The sequence below is a fragment of the Cibotium barometz genome, chromosome 11 (assembly GCF_041138505.1).
Source record: "Cibotium barometz isolate CiBa-2024 chromosome 11, ASM4113850v1, whole genome shotgun sequence".
In the NCBI taxonomy this organism is placed as follows: Eukaryota; Viridiplantae; Streptophyta; class Polypodiopsida; order Cyatheales; family Cibotiaceae; genus Cibotium; species Cibotium barometz.
The window spans coordinates 33,689,450-33,715,925 of NC_141056.1; the positions used below are offsets into that span (position 1 = coordinate 33,689,450).

At 41.0% G+C, this 26,476-nt stretch overlaps 1 protein-coding gene across 1 annotated transcript; it reads right to left on the reverse strand.

Annotated features, from left to right (window-relative positions):
• Positions 1-14,047: 14,047 nt before the first annotated feature.
• Positions 14,048-19,209, reverse strand: LOC147634084 (pentatricopeptide repeat-containing protein At2g39620-like). The gene has a single exon (XM_086805190.1). It carries the CDS (start codon positions 18,786-18,788, stop codon positions 15,174-15,176), a length of 3,615 nt encoding a protein of 1,204 aa, XP_086661316.1. The 5' UTR covers positions 18,789-19,209; the 3' UTR covers positions 14,048-15,173.
• Between the last annotated feature and the right edge of the window lie 7,267 nt (positions 19,210-26,476).

The following is a 26,476-nucleotide window of genomic DNA, read 5'->3' on the forward strand; positions in this document are numbered from 1 at the left end:
AGCAAACTGATTCTAGAATTTTCCAGATCAGTTTGGTCAAATTTTAACCATTTTTGGTTCAGTTCAACTTACTTTTTGGATCTAGATTTGAAACAGGAGAGAGGAGAGATAAAAATATCTCATTTTATTGATTAAAAATTGGGGATAATGATGAGAAAAGGGTGCCTACTTCATGAGGGGAGATCCCCACACTAAGGTGTCAAAATTCAGTTTTTTAATTCTTTTCTTTGGTCCTTAGTCCACTCTTCATCTTTTGTGAGTATTTACTCATTTTTGGGGGGTTTTTCTTTTATTCTTCAATTTATCTCCTCCCTACATTTGGATTAATCTCATTGGCCTATCAAACCTTTGTTTGGACCTTAATCCAATTTTTTTTGAAAACAAGGGCCCTTAGGCTAAGGTCTTTTGTGCACATTATAATTTATTTCTAATGCACCTTAGGAATTTCTTTTTAAGCTTCTGCTTTGGGAGAATTTATTTTAATAAGAAGGGATATTTTTCCATCCAAAGATATCTAAAAACTAAATTACCTATCTCTAGAATATTTTCTCTCTCTAGGCCAAAACAGGTAGAAACAAGATCTTTTATTATTCTGAAAAGGGGATTGATTACAAGGGAAGAAACTCGACATCTTGAGGGGCTGGGAAGGAATCTTACACTTATATTTTCCCAACCTAAGGAGGGCTATCCAGAATTCATCGAGTTCCACCTCTTTCTCTAGCCAGCTAGCCTTATCTGCATCAATTCTTTGATTAATCAAACCTAAGAGATTATTCTCAGCTAGGAACCTTCTTTTTAAATCATCCTCTTTTAGACTTAAGGTAGTACCCAAGAATTCAACCCATTTCTTTGTAATTTGGTCAATCTCCCCCAACTCCTGTCCATTCTCATCAGTGATTTGTCCCACCAGTTCCCTATTACCTTTTCCTTCTACTAATTTGAATAGATGTCTATCAGGTCTCTTCCTAGAGTTGAAATTTGTCCATCTTTGACTCCCAAGGCCTATATTTGCAAGAAAATCATTTTCTTTTTTAAGGCATACTTAGCATTTAGCATAAAGGTTAATCTCTTCCTCAGTCAGTTTGCTAACTTGTATTTTCCTTTGGTGGACTTCTAGTCGATCACTTCATCTTTTCCTATCCTGCATTCTCTCATTAGCTCTCAATTTCCCCACCACTCTGATAATGCCCTGCATGTTTGGCAAAGGATCTCCATGATCCTTCCTTGTTTCCTCTCCCTCTTAAGCTACCAATGGCCTCTTTGGTATAAGAAATGAATAGATCATCATTAAGCAATAAATTTTTAACCCTCAATTTCTTGGTGGAAAATTAGTTCAATTTCTCCTCCTCCCAATTCTTCATATGCCATTCCCACTTCAAGGGCATGTGATTAGAGAGGGCAAAAGAACTGTCAATTTCAAGCTTCAGGGTGTGAGAAACCCAAACTGCTTGTGTGCTGACTAAAAACTTGACCCTATCAATTCTGGAAGAAGAGCCATAGTATTGCAAGCTAAAATCAGTGTGGCCAGGGTCAGCTCCCCAATCCCTCAAACTCCACCCATCATCAGCAAGACCCATTTTACCCAACTCTTCCCATTTCTTTTTTTCTTGACCCATAAAAATAGTACTCCCCTCACATCTATTTGATTGCTTTTCAACCATCTATTTGATTGCTTTTCAACCATGTTAAAGTCTCCCATCAGGATGCAAGGACCTTGAATATTTAGGTTAGATATCTAGTCCCACAAACCACCCCTCTATTTATAGTTATGGACCCCATGGATATTCACCACCCAAACTCTTCTTCCCCCAACCTAGATCTCCACTACAAGGGCCCTACCATTTGGGTGATTAGCCACTAAGCAAGGTTTAAGGTTTTTCTTAATAATGGTTAGAGCATCTGCATTTCAGCATCAGTTCAGCATCGCATCAGTTCCAAAGCCATCCCTTCATATTTTCCTTCCTAGGAGACAAGGGAAAGTCAGTGGGACAGCAGTTCATTCAGCATATCATCATATTCAGCATATAGGCAGCATATTCAGCATATAAGTCATCATTCCTATCTCCTACATAGAGGGAAATAGAAGAAAGATCTTGTTTTACCCTGTTTTGGCCTAGAGAGAGAAAAAGTCTAGAGAGAGATAATCCTAAATTGAGATATCTTTGGATATAAAATCCTCCTAGTGTCTAAAATGGATTCCCTTGAAACAAAAATTCAAAAAGAACTTTCCAATGTGCATTTGGAATTAATTGAAAATGTGTATAAAGGACCTTAGCCTAAGGGTCTACATTTTCAGAAATTTTTGGATTATGGCGGCCCAATTAAGGTTCCAATGGGTCAATTGGATTAATCCAAGTGTTGGGATGAGACAAATCCAAAGAATAAAAGAAAATACCCAAAAATGAGTAAATGCTCACATAAGATGAAGAGTTGACTGAGTACAAGGTTTATTAGTTAAAAACTATGAGATATTACTAAAAAATAAGATATTTTAGAATAATGATGCATTTTGACACCTTGGTAAGGAGAGGGGGACTCTTGAGGTAGGCGCCTAATTCACACATATGGATGAGTTTTTAATTCAAAAAAATTGTGATATTTTTATCTCTCCTCTCTCCTGGATCAAACCAAATAAAAAAGGGAGCCAAACTAGTCCAAATCTTGTCCAAATTGAGTCAAACTGAACCTGGAAAATTTTAGAACCCAGTTGGACTTGGTTAGTGGCATCCCTCACCTATAAATAGATCCTTATTCTTTTGTAAAAAAATCTGTGAACTATACCATGCCAGTATTACATTAAAATAATGATATTTTCTATTATCCCTTAAAAATCCTCTACTTTTGGAGAGATTGGAGCTTCTCTCTCTCTTCAATAATCCTTGGAGCTTTCTTCTCAACATACTAAACCAGCTGATTGGTTGGGGGCTTCCTTCTAAGATAAAGAAGCAAGCCAAATCTAGAGGTAAGAAGTAATTTCATGGTTTTCATTAATATTATCAAAAGATTTCACTTCTCAACCCCTCTCAAGCTTGAGAAGTTTCAAATTAATTGTTTTCAATGCAAATCAAGCTTTCTATAAGAATTCTAATGATTGATCACAAAAAAAGTTAATCTTTATGCTTAATTAGGATGCTTTTTATGTATATCTTTCTCTCCCAAAAGAATAGTCATTCCTATGACTAATTCTTTAGCAAATGAATGCTTCTTATTGATAAATTCTTAATTAAAAATCAATCTCTAAGCTTGTTAAGCTAGAGGTTAAGAAAATAGCTTTTTATGCTTTTATTTTAATAAAATTATGGTAAATTTATGATTTAATTCCATAAATTAGATTTAAGTTCAAAGATAGTTCTTCTATCATAATTGTATTACAAAGTCTTATTCTTTCTAGAAATATTAAAAATTATTAGTGATAGTAGCGAAGCTATGGCAAAATTTTTAGAAATTAATACATAACTCATTTTTATGCATAATGCTAAACGAGGACTTCCTACCATATTCTAGGATTGGACATCCTATGCTAAAAGAATGATTTTCATCAAATTCTTGGGAAACTAATTTTTAGTATTTATGCATAAATAATTAATTAAAGAAAAGAGAAATTTTAGATACATTTATTTTATGTATGAGAAAATTTAAATGATAAAAGAGGAATTCCCATGACATTTGAAATTCAATCATTTAAATGGTAAAAGTGGAATTCTTGGCATATTTGAATTAATGGATATTTTTATTTGAATTTAAAGAGAAATTTTAGATAAATTTATTTTATGTATGGGAAATTTAAATGATAAAAGAGGAATTCCCATGACATTTGGAATTCAATCATTTAAATGATAAAAGTGGAATTCTTGGCATATTTGAATTAATGGATATTTTTATTTGAATTTAAAGAGAAATTTTAGATATATTTATTTTATGCATGAGAAATTTTTAAATGATAAAAGAGGAATTCCCATGACATTTGTAATTCAATCATTTAAATGGTAAAAGTGAAATTCTTGACATATTTGAAATAATGGATATTTTTATTAAAGAAAAGAGGAATTTTAGATAAATTTATTTTATGATAAAAGAGAAATTCCCATGACATTTGGAATTCAATCAATTAAATGAAAAAAGAGAAATTCAAATGATATTTGAGATCTAAGAAATTAAATAGAAAAAGAGAAATTTTTAGCATAATTCAAATTATGAGTATTTATAAAAAGTGAAATTTTGAGCATTATTAATTTTATTGGGAAATATGGGTAGAATTGATTTTTTTTAAATCCCATGAATCTTTTACTCAAAAGAAGAATATTGAATATATTTCACTTGAGAAATTTGAGAAAGAATATGAAAATATCCGTTTGAGAAAAAGTACCTTTAACTAGGCCAAGCAATTGGCAGAAATTTAGAAAAGTTCCATCATCGGTATCAAAGTAGAAAAAGCTACTAAATGTGATTACGATGTGAATGCGATGTGATAGGATGTGAGTGGATGTGTTAAGATGTAAGTGGATGTGATAAGATGTGAGTGGATGTGAGTGGATGTGTTAAGATGTGAATGGATGTGATAAGATGTGAGTGGATGTGAGTGGATGTGAGTGTTAAGATGTGAATGGATGTGATAAGATGTGAGTGGATGTGAGTGATAAGATGTGAATGGATATGATAAGATGTGAGTGGATGTGATAAGATGTGAGTGGATGTGATAAGATGTGAATGTGAATGGATATGATAAGATGTGAGTGGATGTGATAAGATGTGAGTGGATTTGATAAGATGTGAATGTGATGCAAATGGATGTGGATGGGATGTGATGTGATGTAAATGGATGTGGATGTGATGAGATGTGGATGGGATGTGATGTGATGTAAATGGATATGGATGTGGATGTGAAGAGATGTGGATGAGATGTGATGTGAAGGGATGTGATGTGATGTGAAAATCAGGATAGATGTGAATGGATGTGAATGTGATGTGATATAAATAGATGTGAATGGATGAGATGTGATGTGAATGGATGTGATGTGATGTGAAATGGATGTGATGTGAATTGGGATAGATGTGAATGAATGAGATGTGATGTGATGTGAATTGAGATAGATGTGAATGGATGAGATGTGATGTGAATCGGGATAGATGTGAATGGATGAGATGCAATGTGAATGGATGTGATATGGATATGGGTAGATGTGAATGGACGAGATGTGATGAGGATAGATGTAATGAGATATAATATGATGTGACTAGATGAGAATGGATGAAGGACGATGGGAATACATATGATTGGATGTGGATTAAGCAATGTGAATTGATGTAGAAAAATGTGGAATAACGAGAAATGATGTGGAACAATGAGGAAAGATGAGAGTTCGTTAGAAACTGTATTTATGACCTATTTTTAATGATTGTTTTATGTCAAGAATGCTGGGGAAGCATTTTGACCATCTTGTGAATGAGATCGTGGAGACCTAAGTGATAAAGTTGCAACAGCTAACGGAGAGTCAACGGAGGACGTCTCGCGTAGCAAGGTCGGTCGAGGTCTTGACTAGCCTCGGCTCGATTTAAATGGTGAGCTTCCGGTACGGTGGATGAGGGACCAAGGAAGCGGCCTATGAGTGAAGCGCTAGGTGACCTACGAAGGATCCTAGAGGGTGCTGACCATACAGTGCTCGGGCTCTGGGTCGCCGAAGATACCCACACATGCGTCGAGGAAGAAAATGGAAAAGGAGTTAGAGTTGTTTTCTCAACTCGGGCATGGATCTGGTTGATTGTCCTTGCTAGTCCGCAATGGACGAGTCCATGGTTTTTTTATATGGATCTGTTGGTTGATCTTGCTGATCTTCAACAGAGAGTCCATCTGGATTTTTATAAGTGAATATATTTCCAGGTACTATGAGCTAGGATGAAAAGGCCCCTGAGTGAACAGGTGGTGAGCGTTCTGGTTGCCAATGATGCCATAGGTACACCGATGAAAGAATGATTGGAAATTAGAATTCAACCTGGATATTTTGGAGGATTATGATCAATGATACTATGGTTTCATTAAAAGATTGTTTTAAAGACAGCTCAATATCTGAAATAGGCAATTTCATATTGGGTGTGTAAGTGGTGTGACTATCTTGAAGTTTGCTTGAAGCATCGGCTAGGGGGCCTGGGAACTCTTTTCCCTAGTACCCGGGGCAAAACATAACCAAATTCCTAAATGGATCCTATCACTACAGTGGTTGGGCGGTTGGCTAACCCATGGGACTAGATGAGGTTAGGCTAGACTGATGGATCCCTAAAATGAGACTCAATTCTGTTATGGTACGATAGATGAAGTAAATCCCGGATAGTCTTTGTTCTATGGAAAAGAATCAACGGTTGTGCCTCTCGATGAGGAAAAAAGCGTTGTTCTCTATGATCCAAGTGCAAGTCTTTTCCTTGATCTGATCATGTGACTTATGGGTTCGGTCGGATCAGTTTGGTTAGTTAAGGCTCTTGACTACGTTAGAATAACAATATCCTGGAGGAATCGCCCGTGCTTTCTGGGCGAGGGAATTTTTTTCAGGTTCGGTTTTGGAAGAACCGAGGAATTAGTCTCTTGTCCAGATATCCGTGGGCGAGGCCCCAAGTGAGAGGCTCTGCCCTGCGTGCAAGAAGTGCTACTTCCGCTTTGCTAGCACCCCCAATCTCATTGCGCGGAGGGGGCAAGGATCTTTCAAGTAGTCAATTCAATTGGATTGTTTTCTTAAGGTCTAGAATCATACAATCAATTAGTACCTAATCATTGTTTAGCCTATCCTTTTTTAGAATCAACATATGGGCATAGAGGATCCAAGAGGTGCCATTGACTTTTGGTAGTGTCACCAGTTTCAAAGCCTTGGTTGAGCGAGTGTTAGGATAGCATCGACATAATCTATGGCTCTGGTTAGAGAAGGCATAGAAGCAGTGGGTGCTTATGGAATATATTAAAGATAAACAACACACATGCTTAAAGGAAGTATAGCATTTAAAAAAAACAATGAAAAGAACAAAATAGTGGCGCAATTTCATGTTACAAGCACTACATCTTGCAAATTCAATGAAGAGATACGGTGGCTATAATCGCCTTCTTTGACATTGCGAGAAGTTGACAAGCTTTTTAACTGTGAGGTGTAGTTATGATACATAAGAATAATATTCTTAACTACAAAATCCCAAAGAAAAATGCACACACACAACACTTTTTCTCTACAGCAAATTTTGCAAACGTACTTTATTGAGATTTATGAAGCTCTAAGTTCAGCAAAAAGCGAGCACACCATAGTGCACCACACTCAGCTATGAACATCATTGAGCTCCATGTAAGGAGTCCAAATTGGGGTAAACCCTATGTCTCAAAAGCAAATTCAAGGTTGTTTCACCTAATTTCTTAAATTTAAAGCCCAATTTATTGTTTTTTATGTGTGAAATTGACAAATTTAGGAATTGAACAAAAAACTTGAATTGTAGGAATCAAAGAATACACAATTTTAGGACAGCATGAAAAACTGTGAAGGGGTTTCAATCAATTGAGCAAGCGCATCATCATGCTTCAAGAAATATCTGTGGGGTTTCAATCAAGCAAGAACATCATCAAGCTCCAAGCAAGTGCATCAAGCGAGCTCTGCAAGACTCTCAGGGAAAGTGGCTGCCCACCTACACCAACGTGCCAACATGAAAGTGTGGGAGAAGGGGGAAAAAATAGAGTTTAAAGCTCCTTGTCTTTGTGTTCACATTCTCCATTAGACCTAAACTTTTGGCCCTTTCATACCTACTTTCCCATTCACATGCTGGCCACATCCTTTATCTTGGAGATAGACTATGTCTATGGGGAAGACCTTGGGAGATCTTGAGGATGCCATGGATGATACCATTTCTTTTTGGATTCAAGACATATCTCTTTGGATGCATTCTATGCCACTTGGGGTGTATGGTATTTGATTAAGTGGCATTTCATTCGGATACACATAGGACACATTTTAGCTTTGGAATCAACATTGTGTGACTTATGTTTTTGGCATCCATTTGCCTTAGCATCAACACCTAGTTATGGTTGAGTTTTGACTTTTGTATATAGCCTCTTGTATGTGTTGTTTGTGCATGACCACCCTTTGATTTTGAGTATGAAACCATTATAGGAGGGGATGGTTTATAATGAAGATATTTTAGTATGCACATGCACAGTTAGCATGGGCCTAGGCGCATGGGGCTTAGGGCATCTTTATGCATATGGGATTAGTGCACATGAGGCTTTGGGACTATAAAAGGCATATGGTCTATGTACTTCATACCATAAATTTTACCTTGCGAGCGTAAGTATGTTCAAATGGGAATGTGTGGAGTGCACATGCATGTGGATGTGCAAATGTGTAGGTGCATATTAAGATGTATGCACGTGAATGAATGAATCTACAGATGTGTAAATGTGTGGGTGTGTGTTAAGATGCATGTGCATGAATCTATGGGATGTGTGGGCAAATGTGTATGCATATGTGGACAAATGTGTGTACACATGTGCAGATGCAAATGTGTAAATGGGTGTGTGTACATACAATGTTGTGTGCACGAGTGCATGTGCAAAGGTGGGTACATGTGCACGTGTAAGGTATGTATGCACATACATGTGTATGTGTGCGGGCATAAATATAAGTGCACATGCATGCATAAATAGAGGTGCACGTGCATGTTTTTAGTTTCTTTTTTATGTTTCTTATTATGCTTTTGGGTTTTTATGTTTATTATGATTCCCACAGTGATTGTAGTAAATGTACACTTGAGTAAGGAGAGCTATGTTACATTTGTACATATGAGCTAGGGTTCAAGGCTTACCATGCATGCACGCTCAATGAGCGAGGGTGGAAAATTGTTTGCCCATCCACAATGAAAGCTTGGACACCAACCCATTCGACTTTGTTGGCACGCTTGATTGAGCTTGTTGTGTCTTTCCACTCCTAGCTTGCAAGTTGGTGTTATGACATGGCACACATAGGTCTTGTGGGGTTCTAAGGTGATCTTTTTAAGCTATGAGATTGCTTGGTGGTGCCATGAAAGTGTGTGTACAATTCTCTTTAGAATTTGGTACCATGGGTGGCTCTTCTTCAAAGGGAACAGGGAGGGATAGGGCCACTACACATGGGAAAGAAATGCTTTGGTGAAGATGTCAGCTACCTGATCTTGTGTGCTAACATAAACAAGGTCAACATCTCCTGCCAAGACCTTCTCTCTGACAAAATGGTAGTGGACCTCTATATGCTTCGTGTGAGCATGAAAATCTAGGTTCCTGGCAACTGTATACTGCTAATGTTGTCACAGAAAATGACAACTTGTCTATCCACTGATAGACCCAAATCTGTAAGTAGCTTTCTCAACCAAGCTACCTCACATGCTGCCATAGCAGCACCTCTGTACTCGGCCTCTGTACTGGATAGAGCAACCGTAGGCTGCTTCTTGCTGCTCCAAGTCACAGTAGCACTCCCCAAAGAAAACATGAAGCCACTAGTAGATCTTCTATCTGAGATACTACTAGCCCAATCAGCATCTGTGTACCTATGTACACAGATCTCTGTCCCAGTTTCATAAAATAGTCCACAATGCAAAGTAGACCTCACATATCTCAGTATGCGTCTCAATGCATCCAAATGCGGCTTTCGAGGAACCTGCATAAACTGACTCACCAACCCAACAGCATAGCTCAAATTTGGCCTGGTGATCGTCATGTAGATCAAGCTTCCTACTATGCGCCTATACATAGTAGGATCCTCCAAAATCTCTCCTGTATCTGCACTCAACTTGCCATTCTAATCCAATGGCACTGAGATAGGCCCTACAGCCTGTCATACCATACTTGGAAAACATGTCCAAGCCATACTATCTCTGCAGTAATCCAATACTATGTGGTGACCTAATCACCTCAATGCCCAAGAAATATTTGAGCTCCCCCAGATCCTTCATCTCAAACTTCTGTCTAAGCAAGATCTTTACATCAAAGATCTCTGCATCATGGTCCCCGGTAATGATCATTCATCTACATAGATGACAACAAGCACAACCCCTCTATCACTGTGTCTCACATATAGCGAGAAATCTACCTTGGCTACATGAAAGCCAATAGTGGCAAGATATTCAGAAATCTTGTCAGACCATGCTCTTGGTGCTTGTTTTAAGCCATACAAGGCTTTCTTCAACCTGCAAACATGCTCGAGTGACTCACATGGTGGCTGCAACATATACACTTCTTCCTGCAAATCCCCATGCAAGAATGCATTCTTTACATCCATTTGATGTAAAGACCATTGCTTTGACGCAGCCACTGCTATCACAACTCTCACTGTTGCCATCTTGGCAACTGGGTTGAAAGTTTCCTCATAATAATCAATGCCATATGTCTACGCATATCCTTTGGCTACCAATCTAGCCTTGTACCTGTTTATGCTTCCATCACTGTTATGTTTTACTTTGTACACCCACTTGCATCCAATGGCTTTCTTGCCTTCAGGCAATTGCACTAAATCCCAAGTCTCGTTTCCATATAGTGCATCCATCTCCTCATCCATAGCTTTCTCTCAACACACATTTCCAATAGCCTCATCAATGCATGTGGGCTCTACAACCTGCACAACCTGTATGGCATAGTTATAGTGCCAGTTCATGTAGTCAAGTTCACACTATGGACCAACCATTGTATGTTACTGTAGGAGAGTACTTTCACTTATAGTATGTACTCTTATCTTTTTGGTTATATGGTTATAGAGAAGAGAAGAAGATAGAAAACAATTCAACCAGAGCTTTGATTTGACTTTCATTTGCACTAGGGTGCTAGACCTTGTGTCTTTAGTTGATATTTCTTGAATAACTAGTCCATTCTCATTATTCCTTCCCATGTGATAAAAGTGAATTTTCTTATGAGCACTTGTAGCAATTGTTGCATACATGGGGTCCTTGGAGTCAATGCTCATACATGGTGTTTCCTTTACGTCGCTTGGTTAGACTCTCTTGTGATGAGAGTGAATTTTCTTTTTAAGTACATATATAGAGCAACTATAGCATACATTGGGTCCTTGGAGTCAATGCTCTTACATGGGCTTTCCTTTACCTTGCTTGGGCTTAGACTCTCTTTAGGCATTTTTCCCTTGTCTTGAGGTTTAGTCCTAACCTCTTCAGAATGTGTGGCTTTGGCTTTCTTGGGTTTTGGTGGTTGTGAATCTTTTTTTGGTTCTTGTTTTGAGACATTCTCCTCTTTTGCAGGCTTTTTGGCTTTTTTCTCGCACCTTGGCTTGCAGAAATATGAGCACATTCAATGGAATCGTGGACAAGTGTCCATTTCGTACACTTAAGATATTGAGTGTTGGCCATTGCGAGGAAGCTTTCAATAAAGCATCTCTCCTTGGTCCGTGTATGAACATGTGATCGATGGGACAACTTTCAATAAAGCATCTCTTCTCGGCAGTCTATGAACAATGGCAATAGAAGCATTGTACTATTTTTCTATCTGCTTCCTTTTAGTAGCTTCTATCCTTGGTTTTGTGTCTGGGTGAGTCATGGAGACTAAATGTGTGCATGGGGCTCCTTGGTTTTGAAGTGGTTCTTGTGCACTTATTGTATGTGAATACAGACATTGTGAGATGTCATAACCGAAAGCTTAGCAAGGATAATAGTAGTACACAAAGACTATCTTAGGATACATATACAACGCAAATCGGGATGGTGGTGCCAGTAATGTGAATGAAACAATCTAGCTCATCTGCTTTCTTGTAGCAACTTCTAAGGCTTTCAAGCAAGGCGTTATAGAATCCTGCCATGGGCATATCAAAGGTCAATGTCTCTTTGCTCCCTACTTTCACTGGCTTAGACGAGGGATAGTTCATCTCAATGGTATTTTCCATTATGTTATCATCTAAATGGATTACTTCTTTGCAACATTGATCAAAAGAATGTAGATTTGAGACTATGATCAAATTGTGTAAACCTTTTTTCTTTAATCCCATGAGGAAATATCACTTCATTTGTGCATCATTAAGTTTCTCCCAATCCTCATGTTGTGAGCTTAGGGTTTTCATGTGTAGGATGTAATCCCGGATGGTTTCCTCAAGGTTGCTCTATCCTCTAGAGTTCTATTATAAAAGTCCACCTAGGGCCTTGTCTAGAGAATCCATAGATAAAGGTAATCTTCAAAGTTTTGAAATTTACCTTAATTATAGGCATCAATGTGATGAACCATCTTCTGGCCTTGCTCACTAAGCATAGATTCAATAATGCACACACCTTGGCAGGGCAATCTGGATTTCCAAATACTTCACATCGCTGCTCAAACTTTTGGATGAATTGAGCAGGATTAGTAGATCCATCATATTTTCCTATTAGCTTGGAAATATCTATGGACATCATTCTAGATTACCCCTGTGGATCATGTGTAGGTCCGTTAGTTTACAGCGCCACATGCAATCCTTGTGCAACTCCCCTTCCTAGATTTTTCAATATTGCTAGAGTTTGGGCATCTAGGGGTTGCCTGGTTAGTGGGGTACCAACTTCAAGCATTTGCAATAACATAGGACCAGTTGTTATATTTGGTATAGGACCAATCACTGTCGGAATAATTGACATCATCAAGGGTTTAAAAGCTGGTGGCACAGTTGGAGGCATAAGATTGGTCCAATGCATGATTGTTGGGGGTTGTTCTTGAGACATGGGCCACAAGAGCTGGTAGGTTTCAGCCGTTGGATTGAGTTCTGATGTCGGCATGCTGAACCCCCTAGGTTAGCCATCACGGCCATCGTTCTTGTGTGTGTGTGTGGGGGGGGGGTTTCATTACAGCTCGAAGCAACCTTTGTATGCTTGGTCTACCTCCCTAAGTCTTTATCGAGGGTCCATTAGGGTTCGTTTGCATGGGTTCACTTAGGTATTAGGACATGCGAATCCGTCCTAAGAAATATTTTTTTAAAATGTGCACGCCAGTAGTTTCCTAGATAGTAGAGGTCATCTCAAAACCTATTTTCCATCACAATCAAATCATGCGTTTTTTTTTCAAAAATATCAAAATGATACGATTTTTGCAGCCCTCTTCAAAGGTGTTACAGAAAAAAATTAGAAACAAGTTCTATGAGAGAGTTGCAGTGTTGTTATAATACTACAACTTTGCTCCCCTGACCCCATCAAAATTCTTATGTTTGGAAACACAAACGATAGTCCAAAAGTGGTCCAGAAGCTGATTTTTTTCTGTTTTAGTGCATTTTTCACCTCAATTTTTGAGTCGATTTTTGCAACTGTTGGTCAAAGGCCAAAATGATAGTGTATGTTGGGATCTCACCTCAAGAGAGTGATTTGATGGAATCGATGTGATTTGTTAATTCATTTATTTTACCAAAGCTCTCATCATTAAGCTTTTAATTGTCTTAATTATTCAATTATAAAGTTGATCATTTCGATCCTCTTTCTCTCCCTAGGATTCCCAAGAGGGTGGCGTGTTTGGGAGTAGAGGGTTTTGTGTGTGTGTGTGTGTGTGTGTGTGTGTGTGTGTGTGTGTGTGTGAGAGTTAGGGAGAGGGATGTGGTGGTGGTGTTTCGATCCTCTTTAGCTCCCTAGGATTCCCAAGAGGGTGGCGTGTTTGGGAGTAGAGGGTTTTGTGTGTGTGTGTGTGTGTGTGTGTGCGTGTGAGTTAGGAAGAGGGATGTGGTGGTGGTGGTGATGGGTGGGGGAGATGGGGGAGATGGGGGATTGAGGGCCTTATCCAATCACATGGACACTTCAGTTCTTAGGCTCTCCACACCAAAACCAACAATATATTTAAAATTAAACCACATACAATTTAATACAGATCACCAATAAATTGTCCTTTCACAAGAACCTAACACTTTTACAATCATAGATTTGGGAAAAAAAAACATTGATGTTCAAAAAATCACATGAAATCAAATGAATTGTGTACTATACCCATACAAATAAGCCCCATGAACGCTCATCTCAAGATATTTCCGAGCTCTTTAATCTTTCCTTAAGCAGACCAAGCTCAAGAGGAGCATTCAAAGTGCACATGACCCATGTGAACGTATTCTAATGCTCATCTCGAAGATCTTTCCAAGCCCTTTAAATCTTTCCTTGATCAAACCAAGCTCAAGAGGAGCATTCAAAGTGCACACGACCCATGTGCCTAGCACGACACACATCACTAGCAATTCACATGTGACCCCATTATATCATCCATTACATCATCAAAAGTCTTTCATTTACTAACCTAGGCTATTGTTATCTGGCATGCAAATAAGAATTCAGCTATCAAGGATGCCAATTCAACCATGAACCAAGGTATCATCAACCTTGGAGCAGAGCAAAAGCCTACTCCCAAGCCACACCAGGAAGCACATGAGACTCTATTTCTAACCAGGATTCAAGCTCCCCAAATTGGCACCATCATAACCAACTGAAGGAGGCAAAGAAACTTTCCTCTCCATCATTCTAGCATAAACATTTCAATTAAGGCGATGGCTACTGCAGCTGCACTACTGTTACTACTAGTTCCCACCAATACACTCACTTCTTTCTTTCTTTCTTTTTTCTGATTGGCCTTAGGACCAAGATCCTCACATAGTTACCATTTTTCACCGCCCATAGGCGATGCCGCCAAGGAAGCACCATGTGGCGTTTTGAACCCAGGACCTCCTGATCCTAGACAAATATCTCTACAACTTGAGCTATCACCTCGTTGGCAATACGCTTTCCTTCTTCATAAACATGGAAGCGTTTTGCATCTTTGACAAGAATGGTTTGCTGCTCTATCTTGAATATAACTACCGTAGCCAAATGGCGGTCATTACAAACCTCGAAGTTTATGACAACATGAAAGGGTGTCCCCTTGTATGCATTAATTACAATGCACGGCATACTGAACCTCTTCACTGGGCTTACATCCCAAATCTTTCTTTGCATCATCAGAAATTTCTTGTAATACCCATTGCAAACTCAAGACTTCTCATTTTTTGGAAGAGATCTTCTAGCTTTGTAGCAAAACTTTTTCTTTTGAAATGTCTATTATCTCCAACTAAATATGAATGCACAATTCTGGCCATATTTCAATCCACCAACAGTGTCCTGGCCTCTTCCACGCTCTGCCCCCCCCCCCCCCCCCCCTCCTTTACCAACACCTTTACCAGTTGAGCTATCACCTTATTGGCCTTCCATGCTTGTTTTTACACTCTCATTGCCTCAATTTGCTCCTGCCAGTCATCACATGCATAGATGTGAGACATAACAACATAAGCTACAGCATCCTTTTCTTCCAAACGCACTGCACACTCAAAGGCATGTTTTCCAAAATCCACATTTCCCCAATTTCTACAAGCACCCAGCACAGTATGCCACACTACAAGATTAGGACAGAATGGCATCTTCTTGGTCATTGCTACTGCATTGTCTAATTGGCCTGCACGGCCAAGGAGATCAACCATCCAAGTGTGGTGCTCGAGAGTTGGAGCAATGCCATAGTCTTTGCTCATGGCCTCAAAGTAAGTCTGGCTCTTATTAAACAAGCATGTGCGACTGCAAGCACTGAGAACAACAACAAAGGTGATAGGATCAGGATTTATACCCTCTCCTACCATTTTATCAAAGATATGGAAAACATTTTCAGTTTCTCCTAGCTGGGCATATCCTGCCATTAGTGCAGTCCATGAAACTACATCTCGAAATGGAAGCTTGTCAAACACTTGCTGTGCTTTGGAAAGCAGGCCACATTTGGCATACATATTGACTAAGGCACTGCCAACAAAATCACTTTCCAACAACCCCCATCTTTCGATATCAGCATGTATTTCTTGGCCCTTGTTTGTGGCTCCTATGCTGCCACAAGCTTTCAAGCTGCAAACAAATGTAACAGCATTTGGGGAAACACCCTCAAGTTGCATCAGTTCAAAACACTTGAGTGCTTCCTCACCATGTCCATTTTCGGCATATGCTGCCATAACTGCATTCCATGAGACAATATTTCGAAACGGAATCTTATCAAACACTCGCTGTGCTTTGGCAAGGGATCCACATTTAGCATACATATCGACCAAGGTGCTGCCAACAAAAAGGTCTCTTTCCAGCAACCCCTGTCTTTCAATCTCAGCATGTAATTCCTGGCCCTTCCCTGTGGCCCCAATCCTGCCACAAGCTTTCAAGCTGCAAACAAATGTGACAGTACTTGGGCAGACACCCTCAAGTTGCATCAGGTGAAAACAGTTGATTGCTTCCTCACCATGCCCATGTTCAGTATATCCTGTGATTAATGCATTCCATGAGAATACGTTTCGAATTGGAAGCTTGTCAAACACTTGTTGTGCTTTTGCAAGCAAGCCAAATTTAGCATACATATCGACCAAGGTGTTGCCAACAGCCAGATTCCTTTCCAGCAACCCCTGTCTTTCAACCTCAGCATGTATTTCTTGGCCCTTGTCTGTGGCTCCTATGCTGCCACAAGCTTTCAAGCTGCAAACAAAGGTGACAGCATCCGGAAAGACACCCTTACGCTGCATCTGTTCAAAATGCTTGAGTGCTTCCTCACCCTGCCCTTGTCCAGCATATCCTATAATTAGTGCTGCCCACGAGACAACATTATGAACTGGAAGCCTGTCAAACACCTGCTGTGCTATGGCAAGCGACCCACATTTGGCATACATATCAACCAAGGTGTTGCCAACAACAAGGTCGCTTTCCAGTAAACCCTGTCTTTCAATTTCAGCATGTATTTGCTGGCCCTCGTCTGTGGCTCCTATGCTGCCACAAGCTTTCAAGATGCAAACAAATGTGATAGCGTTTGGAGAGACACCTTCAAGTTGCATCTGTTCAAAACATTTAAGTGCTTCCTCACCATGCCCATGTTGAGCATATCCTGCTATTAGTGCAGTCCACGAGACTACGTCTCGAACTGGAAGCTCGTTGAGCACTTGCTGTGCTATGGTAAGCAAGTCACATTTGGCGTACATATCAACCAATGCGTTGCCAACAACAAGGTCTCTTTTCAACAACCCCTGTCTTTCAATCTCAGCATGTATTACTTGGCCCTTGTCTGTGGCTCCTATATTGCCACAAGCTTTCAGGCCGCAAACAAATGTGACAGCATTCGGGGAAACACCCTCCAGTTGCATCTGTTCAAAACACTTGAGTGCTTCCTCACCATGCCCATGTTCAGCGTATCCTGCTATTAGTGCGGTCCACGAAACAACATCTCGACCTGGAAGCTCGTCAAACACTTGTTGTGCTATGGTCAGCAACCCACATTTAGCATACATATCGACCAAGGTGTTGCCAAGAACAAGGTCTCTCTCCAGTAACTTCTTTCTTTCAATCTCGGCATGTATTTCTCGGCCCTTGTCTATGGCTCCTATGCTGCCACAAGCTTTCAAGCTGTAAACAAAAGTGACAGCATTCGGGGAGACACCATCGAGTTGCATCCTTTCAAAACACTTTAGTGCCTTCTTGCCATGCCCATGTTCAGCGTATCCTGCAATTAATGCATTCCATGAGATTACATTTTGAACTGGCAAATTGTCGAAAACTTCTTGTGCTTTTGTAAGCAAGCCCCATTTAGCATACATATCAACCAAGGTGCTGCCAACAACAAGGTCGCTACGCAGCAATCCCTGTCTTTCAATCTCAGCATGTATTTCTTGGCCCTTGTCTATGGCTCCTATACTGCCACAAGCTTTCAAGCTGCAGACAAAAGTAATAGCATTCGGAGAGACCCCCTCAAGCTGCATCTGTTCAAAACACTTGAGTGCTTCCTTGCCATGCCCATGTTCAACGTATCCCACCATTAATGCAGTCCAAGAGACTACATCACGAACTGGAAGCTTGTCAAGCACTTGCTGTGCTATGGCAAGCAAGCCACATTTGGCATACATACTGACCAAGGTGTTGCCAACAACGTGGTCTCTTTTGAGAAACCCCTGTCGTGCAATCTCAGAATGTATTTCTCGGCCCTTGTCTATGGCTCCTATGTTGCCACAAGCTTTCAAGATGCAAACAAATGTGATAGCATTCGGGGAGACACCCTCAAGTTGCATCTGTTCAAAAAATTTGAGTGCTTCCTCACCCTGCCCATGTTCAGCATATCCTGCAATCAGTGCCGTCCATGTGACAACATCTCGAACTGGAAGATTGTCAAACACTTGTTGTGCTTTGAGAATAAAGCCACATTTGGCATACATATCAACCAAGGCACTGCCAACAAAAAGATTTCGATGGAGCAATCCCATTCTCGCAACCTCAGCATGTATTTCAAGACCTGTTTCCAGATCTTTCAGCTTCGCACAAGCCTTCAGTAAGGCCACAAAGGTAGGGCCCCTAGGATGCACAGAATCATCCTTTTGCATTTTCTGGTATAAGGTGAGAGCATGCTGTGGCTTCCGACACTTGATATAACCATCTATAAGTGAATTCCAGCACCACTCATTACGATACACCAACTGGTCAAAAACCAGCTGGGCATCATGCATGCTTCCAACTTCCACCAACATCGAGACAAGGTAGTTTCCCAGTGGTGTATGAGCTTCCAGCCCCTTTCTGCGCATGTAGGCATGCAAGCGCAGTGCATGCTCTCGGTCTCTCTTCTTGCTGCACTTGTGCAAGATGCGCGCAAAGTCCTCAACGGAAGGCTGGGGCTGCACCCCTTCTCCCAAGGAAGGAAGTGCCTCCTCTAAGCTAAGCATCCTCCAACCACCACCAGTACTGTTCTTCACCACTTCTTCTGCATGTTGTGATTTGTGCATTCCCTGCTGCCTTGGCCTGTCTTTAACCCAACTTGGATTGTACCAGTCATCCATCCATAGCGACTCCTGCGTAAGCTTGTGCTTGAAATCTGGGGCCCTTGGGTTTTCCTGTAAAACGGGCACAAAAGGTGCGAGGGAGTATCAAGACATACGTAGGGCAAGAAAGGGACTTCCTCCGCTGTTTTTCTTTTCCAACAACAGGGAGGGATCCCTGGAGTACTCCTCCCCTTCCACGACAGTTCGATTTGTGCTCGTGATGTCTGCATCTCCGCTACGCATACTGGAACATATATATACACATATATACGCGCACTGGCGTCTGTAAAGCACCAAAACATTTTTTTCTTTTTAATTACATTAATTAATCTTCTCAAAAAGTGTTACTGAAATGGACATGCGCCTCAAAAAAGTCTCTCCTCAAAGGGCATGAAGACAGCATCCCCATATAGCAAAATGGCCACAATTGTCCTAGTCAATCCCCAAATGATGTCATCTCATCTATATATAGCCCAAACAATGTAGGAAAAAGACAGAGAGCATAGCCCCAGATTCAAGGGATACTGGCCTGCCATCGACGGCCTCATCCTCACAGCAAACTATCGACATCTCATCTATATATAGCCCAAACAATGTAGGAAAAAGACAGAGAGCATAGCCCCAGATTCAAGGGATACTGGCCCGCCATCGACGGCCTCATCCTCACAGCAAACTATCGACATCTCATCTATATATAGCCCCAGATTCAAGGGATACTGGCCCGCCATCGACGGCCTCATCCTCACAGCAAACTATCGACATCTCTAGCCTTCTTGTATCACCCATGATGGACGTCCTGGATGGCCAGCATACATGGTTGATTTACTATTTTTATTCATCTCTTCCATTTCCCATCACTTATTGTACTTTATACACCTAGCATAGTAGGATCTAGATTTTTAATCTTGTATAATCTCAAAGTGTGAGACCTTAGCTTTCAGTTTTCAGTTTTAGCTTATTGTTGCTTTCTCTTTTTTCATCCATGACAATATTTCATGGACATTATGTATACATCATTTTGGTCTCAAATATGTGTGTGTGTGTGTGTGTGTGTGTGTGTGTGTGTGTGTCTTAAGGAGGTGGAAGGAGGGAGAGGAGGTGAAGGAGGGAGGAGTCCTTGGCATAGATGAACTGGACACGTGTATTAACTAATTAACTAAAGGCAGTAACCTTAGGTTAATGTGGCCTGCTAGATAATATACCACATTATGTGAAGAGACAGCACTGTGAAGAGACACCACTTAAACCATGATTTTCAAGGTAGATAACTTTTTCATTCTTGAGAGTTTGATTATACCTTAGCCTATAGAATACCGTATTTGGTGCCGATCAAAGTTACTGCAAGTAATAGTGTCTCAAAGTCTATCCCATATGTGAGCGAAGCTGGACAAGAATAAGTTTAAAGCATGGAAGTTCAGGATGGCAAACGTCCTCACGTGGAAAAAGGATATTGGCAGTTTATTACAGGTGATGAGAAGGATCCTGAGCTTCCAGAAGAGAATCCCACTCCACAACAACAGGTACATGGCATGAGAGGGCTAGCACGGTTATGTATTGGATCTCTATTAGTGTGTCTAGTTCTATGAGACTGGTCATATACAGGATGCAGCAATACCTCAAGATGTGTGGGATACCTTGATTAACCTATACAGCATAAGTACCAAGGCTAGAAAGATGCAGTTAAAGTAAGGACTACATAATGTGGGGCTTACAGATGCCCTCGCCTCTATTGGAGCACTAGTCGGTCACTTTGAATGGGCTTAACTATGATTATTTTTTGGTACCTATTTTCCAAACTTTTAGGACCTTATAGCCCTAGTGAGGAGATGAATGTAAATCATCCTCCAAAAATATACAAGAGTAGGTGACATAGGTAGAGGTAGAGGCGGATCTTCATCTAGAGGCCAAGGTGCAAGCCATCATGGACAAGAAGAAGAAGATTCCAATTCACAAATAGGTGGAAGAGGCCACTCGGGAGCTAGGGAACAAGAGAGGCCGAGGTGGATGAACAAAGAAATTGGAGTGGAAATGGCATAGAGTGCTATTACTATGGCAAACCAGGGGATATAGCAAAGGATTGCTATAAAAAACAAAATGACATAAAAAGTGGGAAGTTACAGAAGTAAGCAGGCTAAAGATAGGAGTGAGGAACGATTTGTGATGTATCATATGCTTAGTTCCATGTTTTAGATGCAACAATTTAGGTGATTTATGGTATGTTGACTCTGGTGCATCTAACCATATGACTATCCATGGTGAGTGGTTCAGAGAACTAAGGGATTTGGAAAACTAGGTTATATAGAAATAGGTGGTGATACAACACACCCTATTAAATATGTCTACTAGTAAAGTTCCTTTGTCTATGCAAGATAGAAAAATAAAGTACCTTGTTGATGTGCTTTATGTGCCAAACATAAAAGAACGTGGTTTCTGTTGGTCATAGACCAGGGTCTACAAGTGAGGTTTAATCTTCATGGATGTTATGTAGAGAATTTCAATAAGCACTACCACTTGGTTATACTAAGGGAAATAGAGTTGGCAAAATGCCAGTGCCGAAAATGTCACCACCACCACTTAGTTACAAAGGAAAATAGAGTTAGCAGAATGTCAGCACAACTTGGACATAAAGTTGGCAAAATGTTTACATTAGATGTAAGCATGCATGAAGTTAAGGCTACAATGTTTACACTTGGTGTATAGGTGTGATTCAAACATTTATATTTGGCATAAATGCATTGGACATGTTAATGCCCAGTGGGGTGACTGAGGGGCTGAAGAATATGTAAGCCCACAACATTATTACAAGTTTGCCAAAGTTCAAAGTGGATGGAATGCATAGACTAAATGCATAGACTACGTGAAGCGTGCCAATTGGGAAAGCAAGCTGATCATACATTTTTGCATGATAAACATGTAAGTCAAAGACCTTTAGATGTGATGCATTTTGATATTTGGAGACCAACAAAGATGCATCAGTCAGAGGATGCCATTATTATGTACATTCATTATTGACACACTAGGAAAGTGTGGATGCCATTATTAGGTATCTTTCATTGTTAACACACTAGGAAAGTGTGGGTGTTTACAAGAGAAAAGTGAAGTGTTTACTCACTTTAGCTAAGGTCACATGGTGGGGGGAAATATTTTTCCAATGAATTCAATGACTATTTAAGAGAGCATCGGCTAAAGAGATAGTTTACATGCAAGTACATCTTGTAGCAAAATGGGGTTGTAGAAAGGAAAAACAAGCATGTTGTAAGTTTACTGCAGAAAACCGAATTTGGCACACTTGAAAGTGTTTGGGTGCATTGCTTATGTACATACACTAGATGAGGTGCATTGCTTATGTACATACACTAGATGAGGTGAGAAGTAAGTTCGATACCAAGGTTAAAAAATATATATTCATTGGTTATTCCCTTAAGTAGAAAGATTATAGATGCTATAATCCCACTTCACTATGTGAGATGTGAGAGAGCAACGATGTTGTGCTTGATGAGATAAGTAGTTAGTATACATTAGTGAAGGATTATTTTATAAAGACTAAAGTTATACTTTCTGGATATGGTTTCATTATCTTAGACCTTATGTTCTTGGGCCTCTATCTTATAGCTTAGGAAAAAAGGATCCATTTCTATAGATGTGGATCTCTAAATCCCTTACGATCTTTCCTAGAATAATTAAATTATGAAGTGAACTTTTGATGTGTAGATGATTCTAAGCATAGATATTGATCATGTACCTTCACTTCCTTAAGAGGTTAATTTATATCCAAGATTAACAAGATCTTATTTAACCTGTTGTTGAAAGCCCTATTGTAAGCATTCCACTAGCACACCTATGTAATTGCAAACATAGTGTAATCATCCCATCACTAATGTAAATGCAATCTCATTGGAGGATGGTCACCGAGGGAGCTCGGTGGAGAGAGCTTTTCTTGGCTGCCCTCTCTCTCTCTACTTAAACAATCTCTCTCTAACTATTCCCACCACCATCTCTACCAACCACCTCCCAGCCTAGCCCAACCCAGCCCAGCTGAGCCCCCTCCACCACCAACCTTGCTCCTTCCTTTCTCTCTCTATCTATTACCATCTTCACTTCCTCTCCTCTCCTCTCTCCAACCATCTCACATATTTTTGTTGATCTTCTCTCTCTATATATGTCTCTTTGCTCACTTTCTCTAGCTACCATCCCTCTCTTTATTAATCCAAGCAAGAGGCTGAGATTTCAACCTTAAAGGAGGAACTAGTGGAGGCCAAATTGCATGCTAAAAGTCAAGCGGCTGCTCAGCCCTCAAAAAGGAGTTGGAAGCCACTTCACAAGGCAAGCTTGAGGATGGAAAATTTCAGCCCTCCTTTATTGAAGAGCTGAATACCATCAAGGAACAAATGAGGATCATTCGAGAGGAGGAGGAGCAACATAAAGAGAAGACATCTTCACCCATCCCCCCTCCCACCATCATCAACATGACCCTTGAAGAGGAGCAAAGGAGGAAGACACGGGCCTTACATGTACGAGTGTCTGGTCTAAAAGACCGTGATGATGTGGAAGGGAAAACCAAGGATCTCTTCTCTATGATGGGCATTGAAGCCACGCACACAAAGGCATGGAGAGTGGGAAAGAAGAGAGAAGGTAGTGTCGAATCTTCTAAGGAGAGAGCACTTATCATTCGTTTCCCCTCCATGGAAGCGAAGAAGGACTTCTTGAAGAGACATCCTACACTCAAGTAGACGGGAATATTTCTTGGAGATGAACTCACACTCTCGTAACTTGCCCACATGAAAGAAGTATGCCCGAGATAAGGGCAGCCCGAGAGAAAGGGAAAGTGGCCTTCTATAGAGATGGTAGAGTGGTGATTATGGAGAGGCGCTCTTCATGACGGCGCGAGACCTATGGGACTACACTCAAAGTTGCTACTTGGAGTTGTAATGGATCTCTACGCCTTGATGTAGGGGCTTTTGAGGATAGTTTCACTGGGAGGGACATCATCTTCTACTATGAGACACGTCAGGCTCCTGGACAGTCCATGCCACATGTTAGTGGATACCGATGGGAGACAGCTTGTAGACAAGAGACTCATTCAGAGCATAGAGGACAGGGCTCAGGAGGAGTGGCAGTATTGTTTAGAGAGGAGCTGTAGCCACTGATACATATAGTCCGCAGAGATGAGCAGGCTAGGTACATGTGGGTTAGACTGAGGGCAGAGACGGGCAGATATCTCTACATTGCTATATGCTATTTTGCTCCTAGTACATCAGTGTATGCATCACCTAGGGATGGTGACATCATTCTCCTGGGGGACACCTCAGAGGAGATGTTGAGGGAGCTTGATGTTAGGGATATGGGCCTATCTAGACTCTCACAGGATGAGGAACATACAGTGTATGGGCAGTATTTGATAGACATGGGGACTGCACATGGATTGGCCATCCTGAATGACCTACAGAGATTCCCGACAGCGGGCGGTTTCACTAGCTTTCCACATCGGCATGGTGCTAGTACAGTGGACTATGTTATGGCTCAACCCAGTCTCATTCCCTCTTTTCAGGATTTGATGGTAGGCACTAGGCCGGTTGGAGTAGCAATGGATCATGCTATCTTGTCCTTCACTCTCACATTTCAGTTTAGCACCGCTCCACTGGGACAGGTCTCCACACACACTCGTTATACCTTTACGAGGGAGACTGACACCGTGTACACGGATGAGATATACAGACGCTTATGTGCCAAGGAGCCGGGACGGCCATTAGATGAGCTCACTGAGATATTGATAGAGACGCTTCATGCTGCAGCATCAGAGGCATATCCCCATAGTCAGCATACACGAAGACGATCTGGGAACATGTCCCAGAACAGCTAGTATGATGAGTGCAGAGAGATGAGGATCAGATCACAGAGAGAGGTGCTCATGGGTGTTACCACTCACAGACAGTCACAGATTACCTTCCGATGCCTAGTGCAACAGAAGAAGAGGGTTTATCTTGCTCACTTAGAGAGGGATTTGTATCAGTTATTTATGAGTCAAGACTCAGGCGAGGCATGGAGACTATTCCATGAGCATTCACCATCACCAGCCATTACCTCCACAGAGATTTGGGGTGAGTATACAACATCCTTGTACATAGCCCCAGGACAGCCGCCCCTGCCAGACCCATCGCATGCCCAGAGACATGTGCTTTCTTTACTATACTGAGATGGTAAGGAAAGCTATTGACAAGATGAGGACTGGGAGAGCATATGATCATGATGGTTTGGTAGCAGAGCACTTTATTCATGCCAGAGATATGCTTGCAGAGTTTATTGCTATGATGTTTAACCGAGCCATGTGTGAGGGTTTTCCTGAGACTTGGAAAATGTCCACGATTGTGCCTATCTTCAAGTCAGGGGATCCCATGCTTCCTGGGAATTATCGTACCATCATGATTGGTCACACATTGGCTAGATTATATGCATCTATTCTTGAGCAGGAGTTGAGTAGATGGGCAAACAGAGAGGGCACACGTGCATCAGGGCAGGCAAGGTTCAGGAGAGGTTTCTCCACTCTTGACCATATCTTGACACTCAGAGCTATTATTGAGGAGGGCAGATTATATGGCAGGAGGATTTATTATTGCTTTGTGGATTTTCGCAAAGCTTTTGACACAGTACCGATGATGCGCAGACTACAGGAGATGGGAGTGCCCACAGAGCTGATTTGGGGAATCATGGCTTTATACAGGACAGTTGTGGGGTAGGTACGTACTATTCAGGGTATATCTGAGATGGTTCACTCCACCCTTGGGGTGAAACAGGGCTGCCCCATTTCTCCCACCTTATTTGGGATGTATGTGGATGAGGTTTCAAACTATGTAGAGCGGGAGGGTGACAAAGGAGCATAGCTCTAGCAGGGACATGGATTCCGCTGTTATTGTATGCTGATGATATTGTGCTGATCTCAGATTCTCCAAAGGGGATGCAGCATCATTTGGATACATTGCACACATTTACACAGGACAGTGGATTGTCTGTTAACCTTGGTAAAACCAAGGTGATGGTGTTTAACACCACAGCACAATGGGTTAGGAGGTCAATTGACCAGAGCTTATGCAGCATTGGGGAGACTAGAGAGGATGTGTTCACAGGTTCAATTTCAAAAACCTCGAACAAAGCTCTAGCTCTTTGACACTTTGGTCACTTCAGCCATGCTGTATGGAGTGGAGATATGGGGGCCCCTAGTGGATCACCACAGGCAAGTTGGTAGCACTGATGGATGGAGATGTATGGAGAGGCCCTTGATTTCTATGATTTCCCGGATGGAGATGTATGGAGAGGCCCTTGGTTTCTATGATTTCCCGGATGTACCACACGTGATATTATCTATGCAGAGATGGCTGCCCCCCCATTGGTAGTAGAGGCACTCACTGGATCAGTCTCCTTTATACATAGTACTTGGGATCTCCCTAGAGACAAATATGCTCGCTTAGCCCTGGAGTCTTCACAACAGTTGGCATCACAGGGAGACGGATCATGTTGGTATGCACAGATGACAGCTTGGTTCCAATTACATGGCTTTAGTATGGACAGGCTACCTCCATTTTAGTACTCCCTGGATGCACCCTCTGTTGAAATTTGAGCATAATGATGAGCTATGGTGGATCAAACACTAGAATCAACATCATTAACAAAGTGATTAGCAAATGATTAAGACGTAATTAGTGAATAATTAG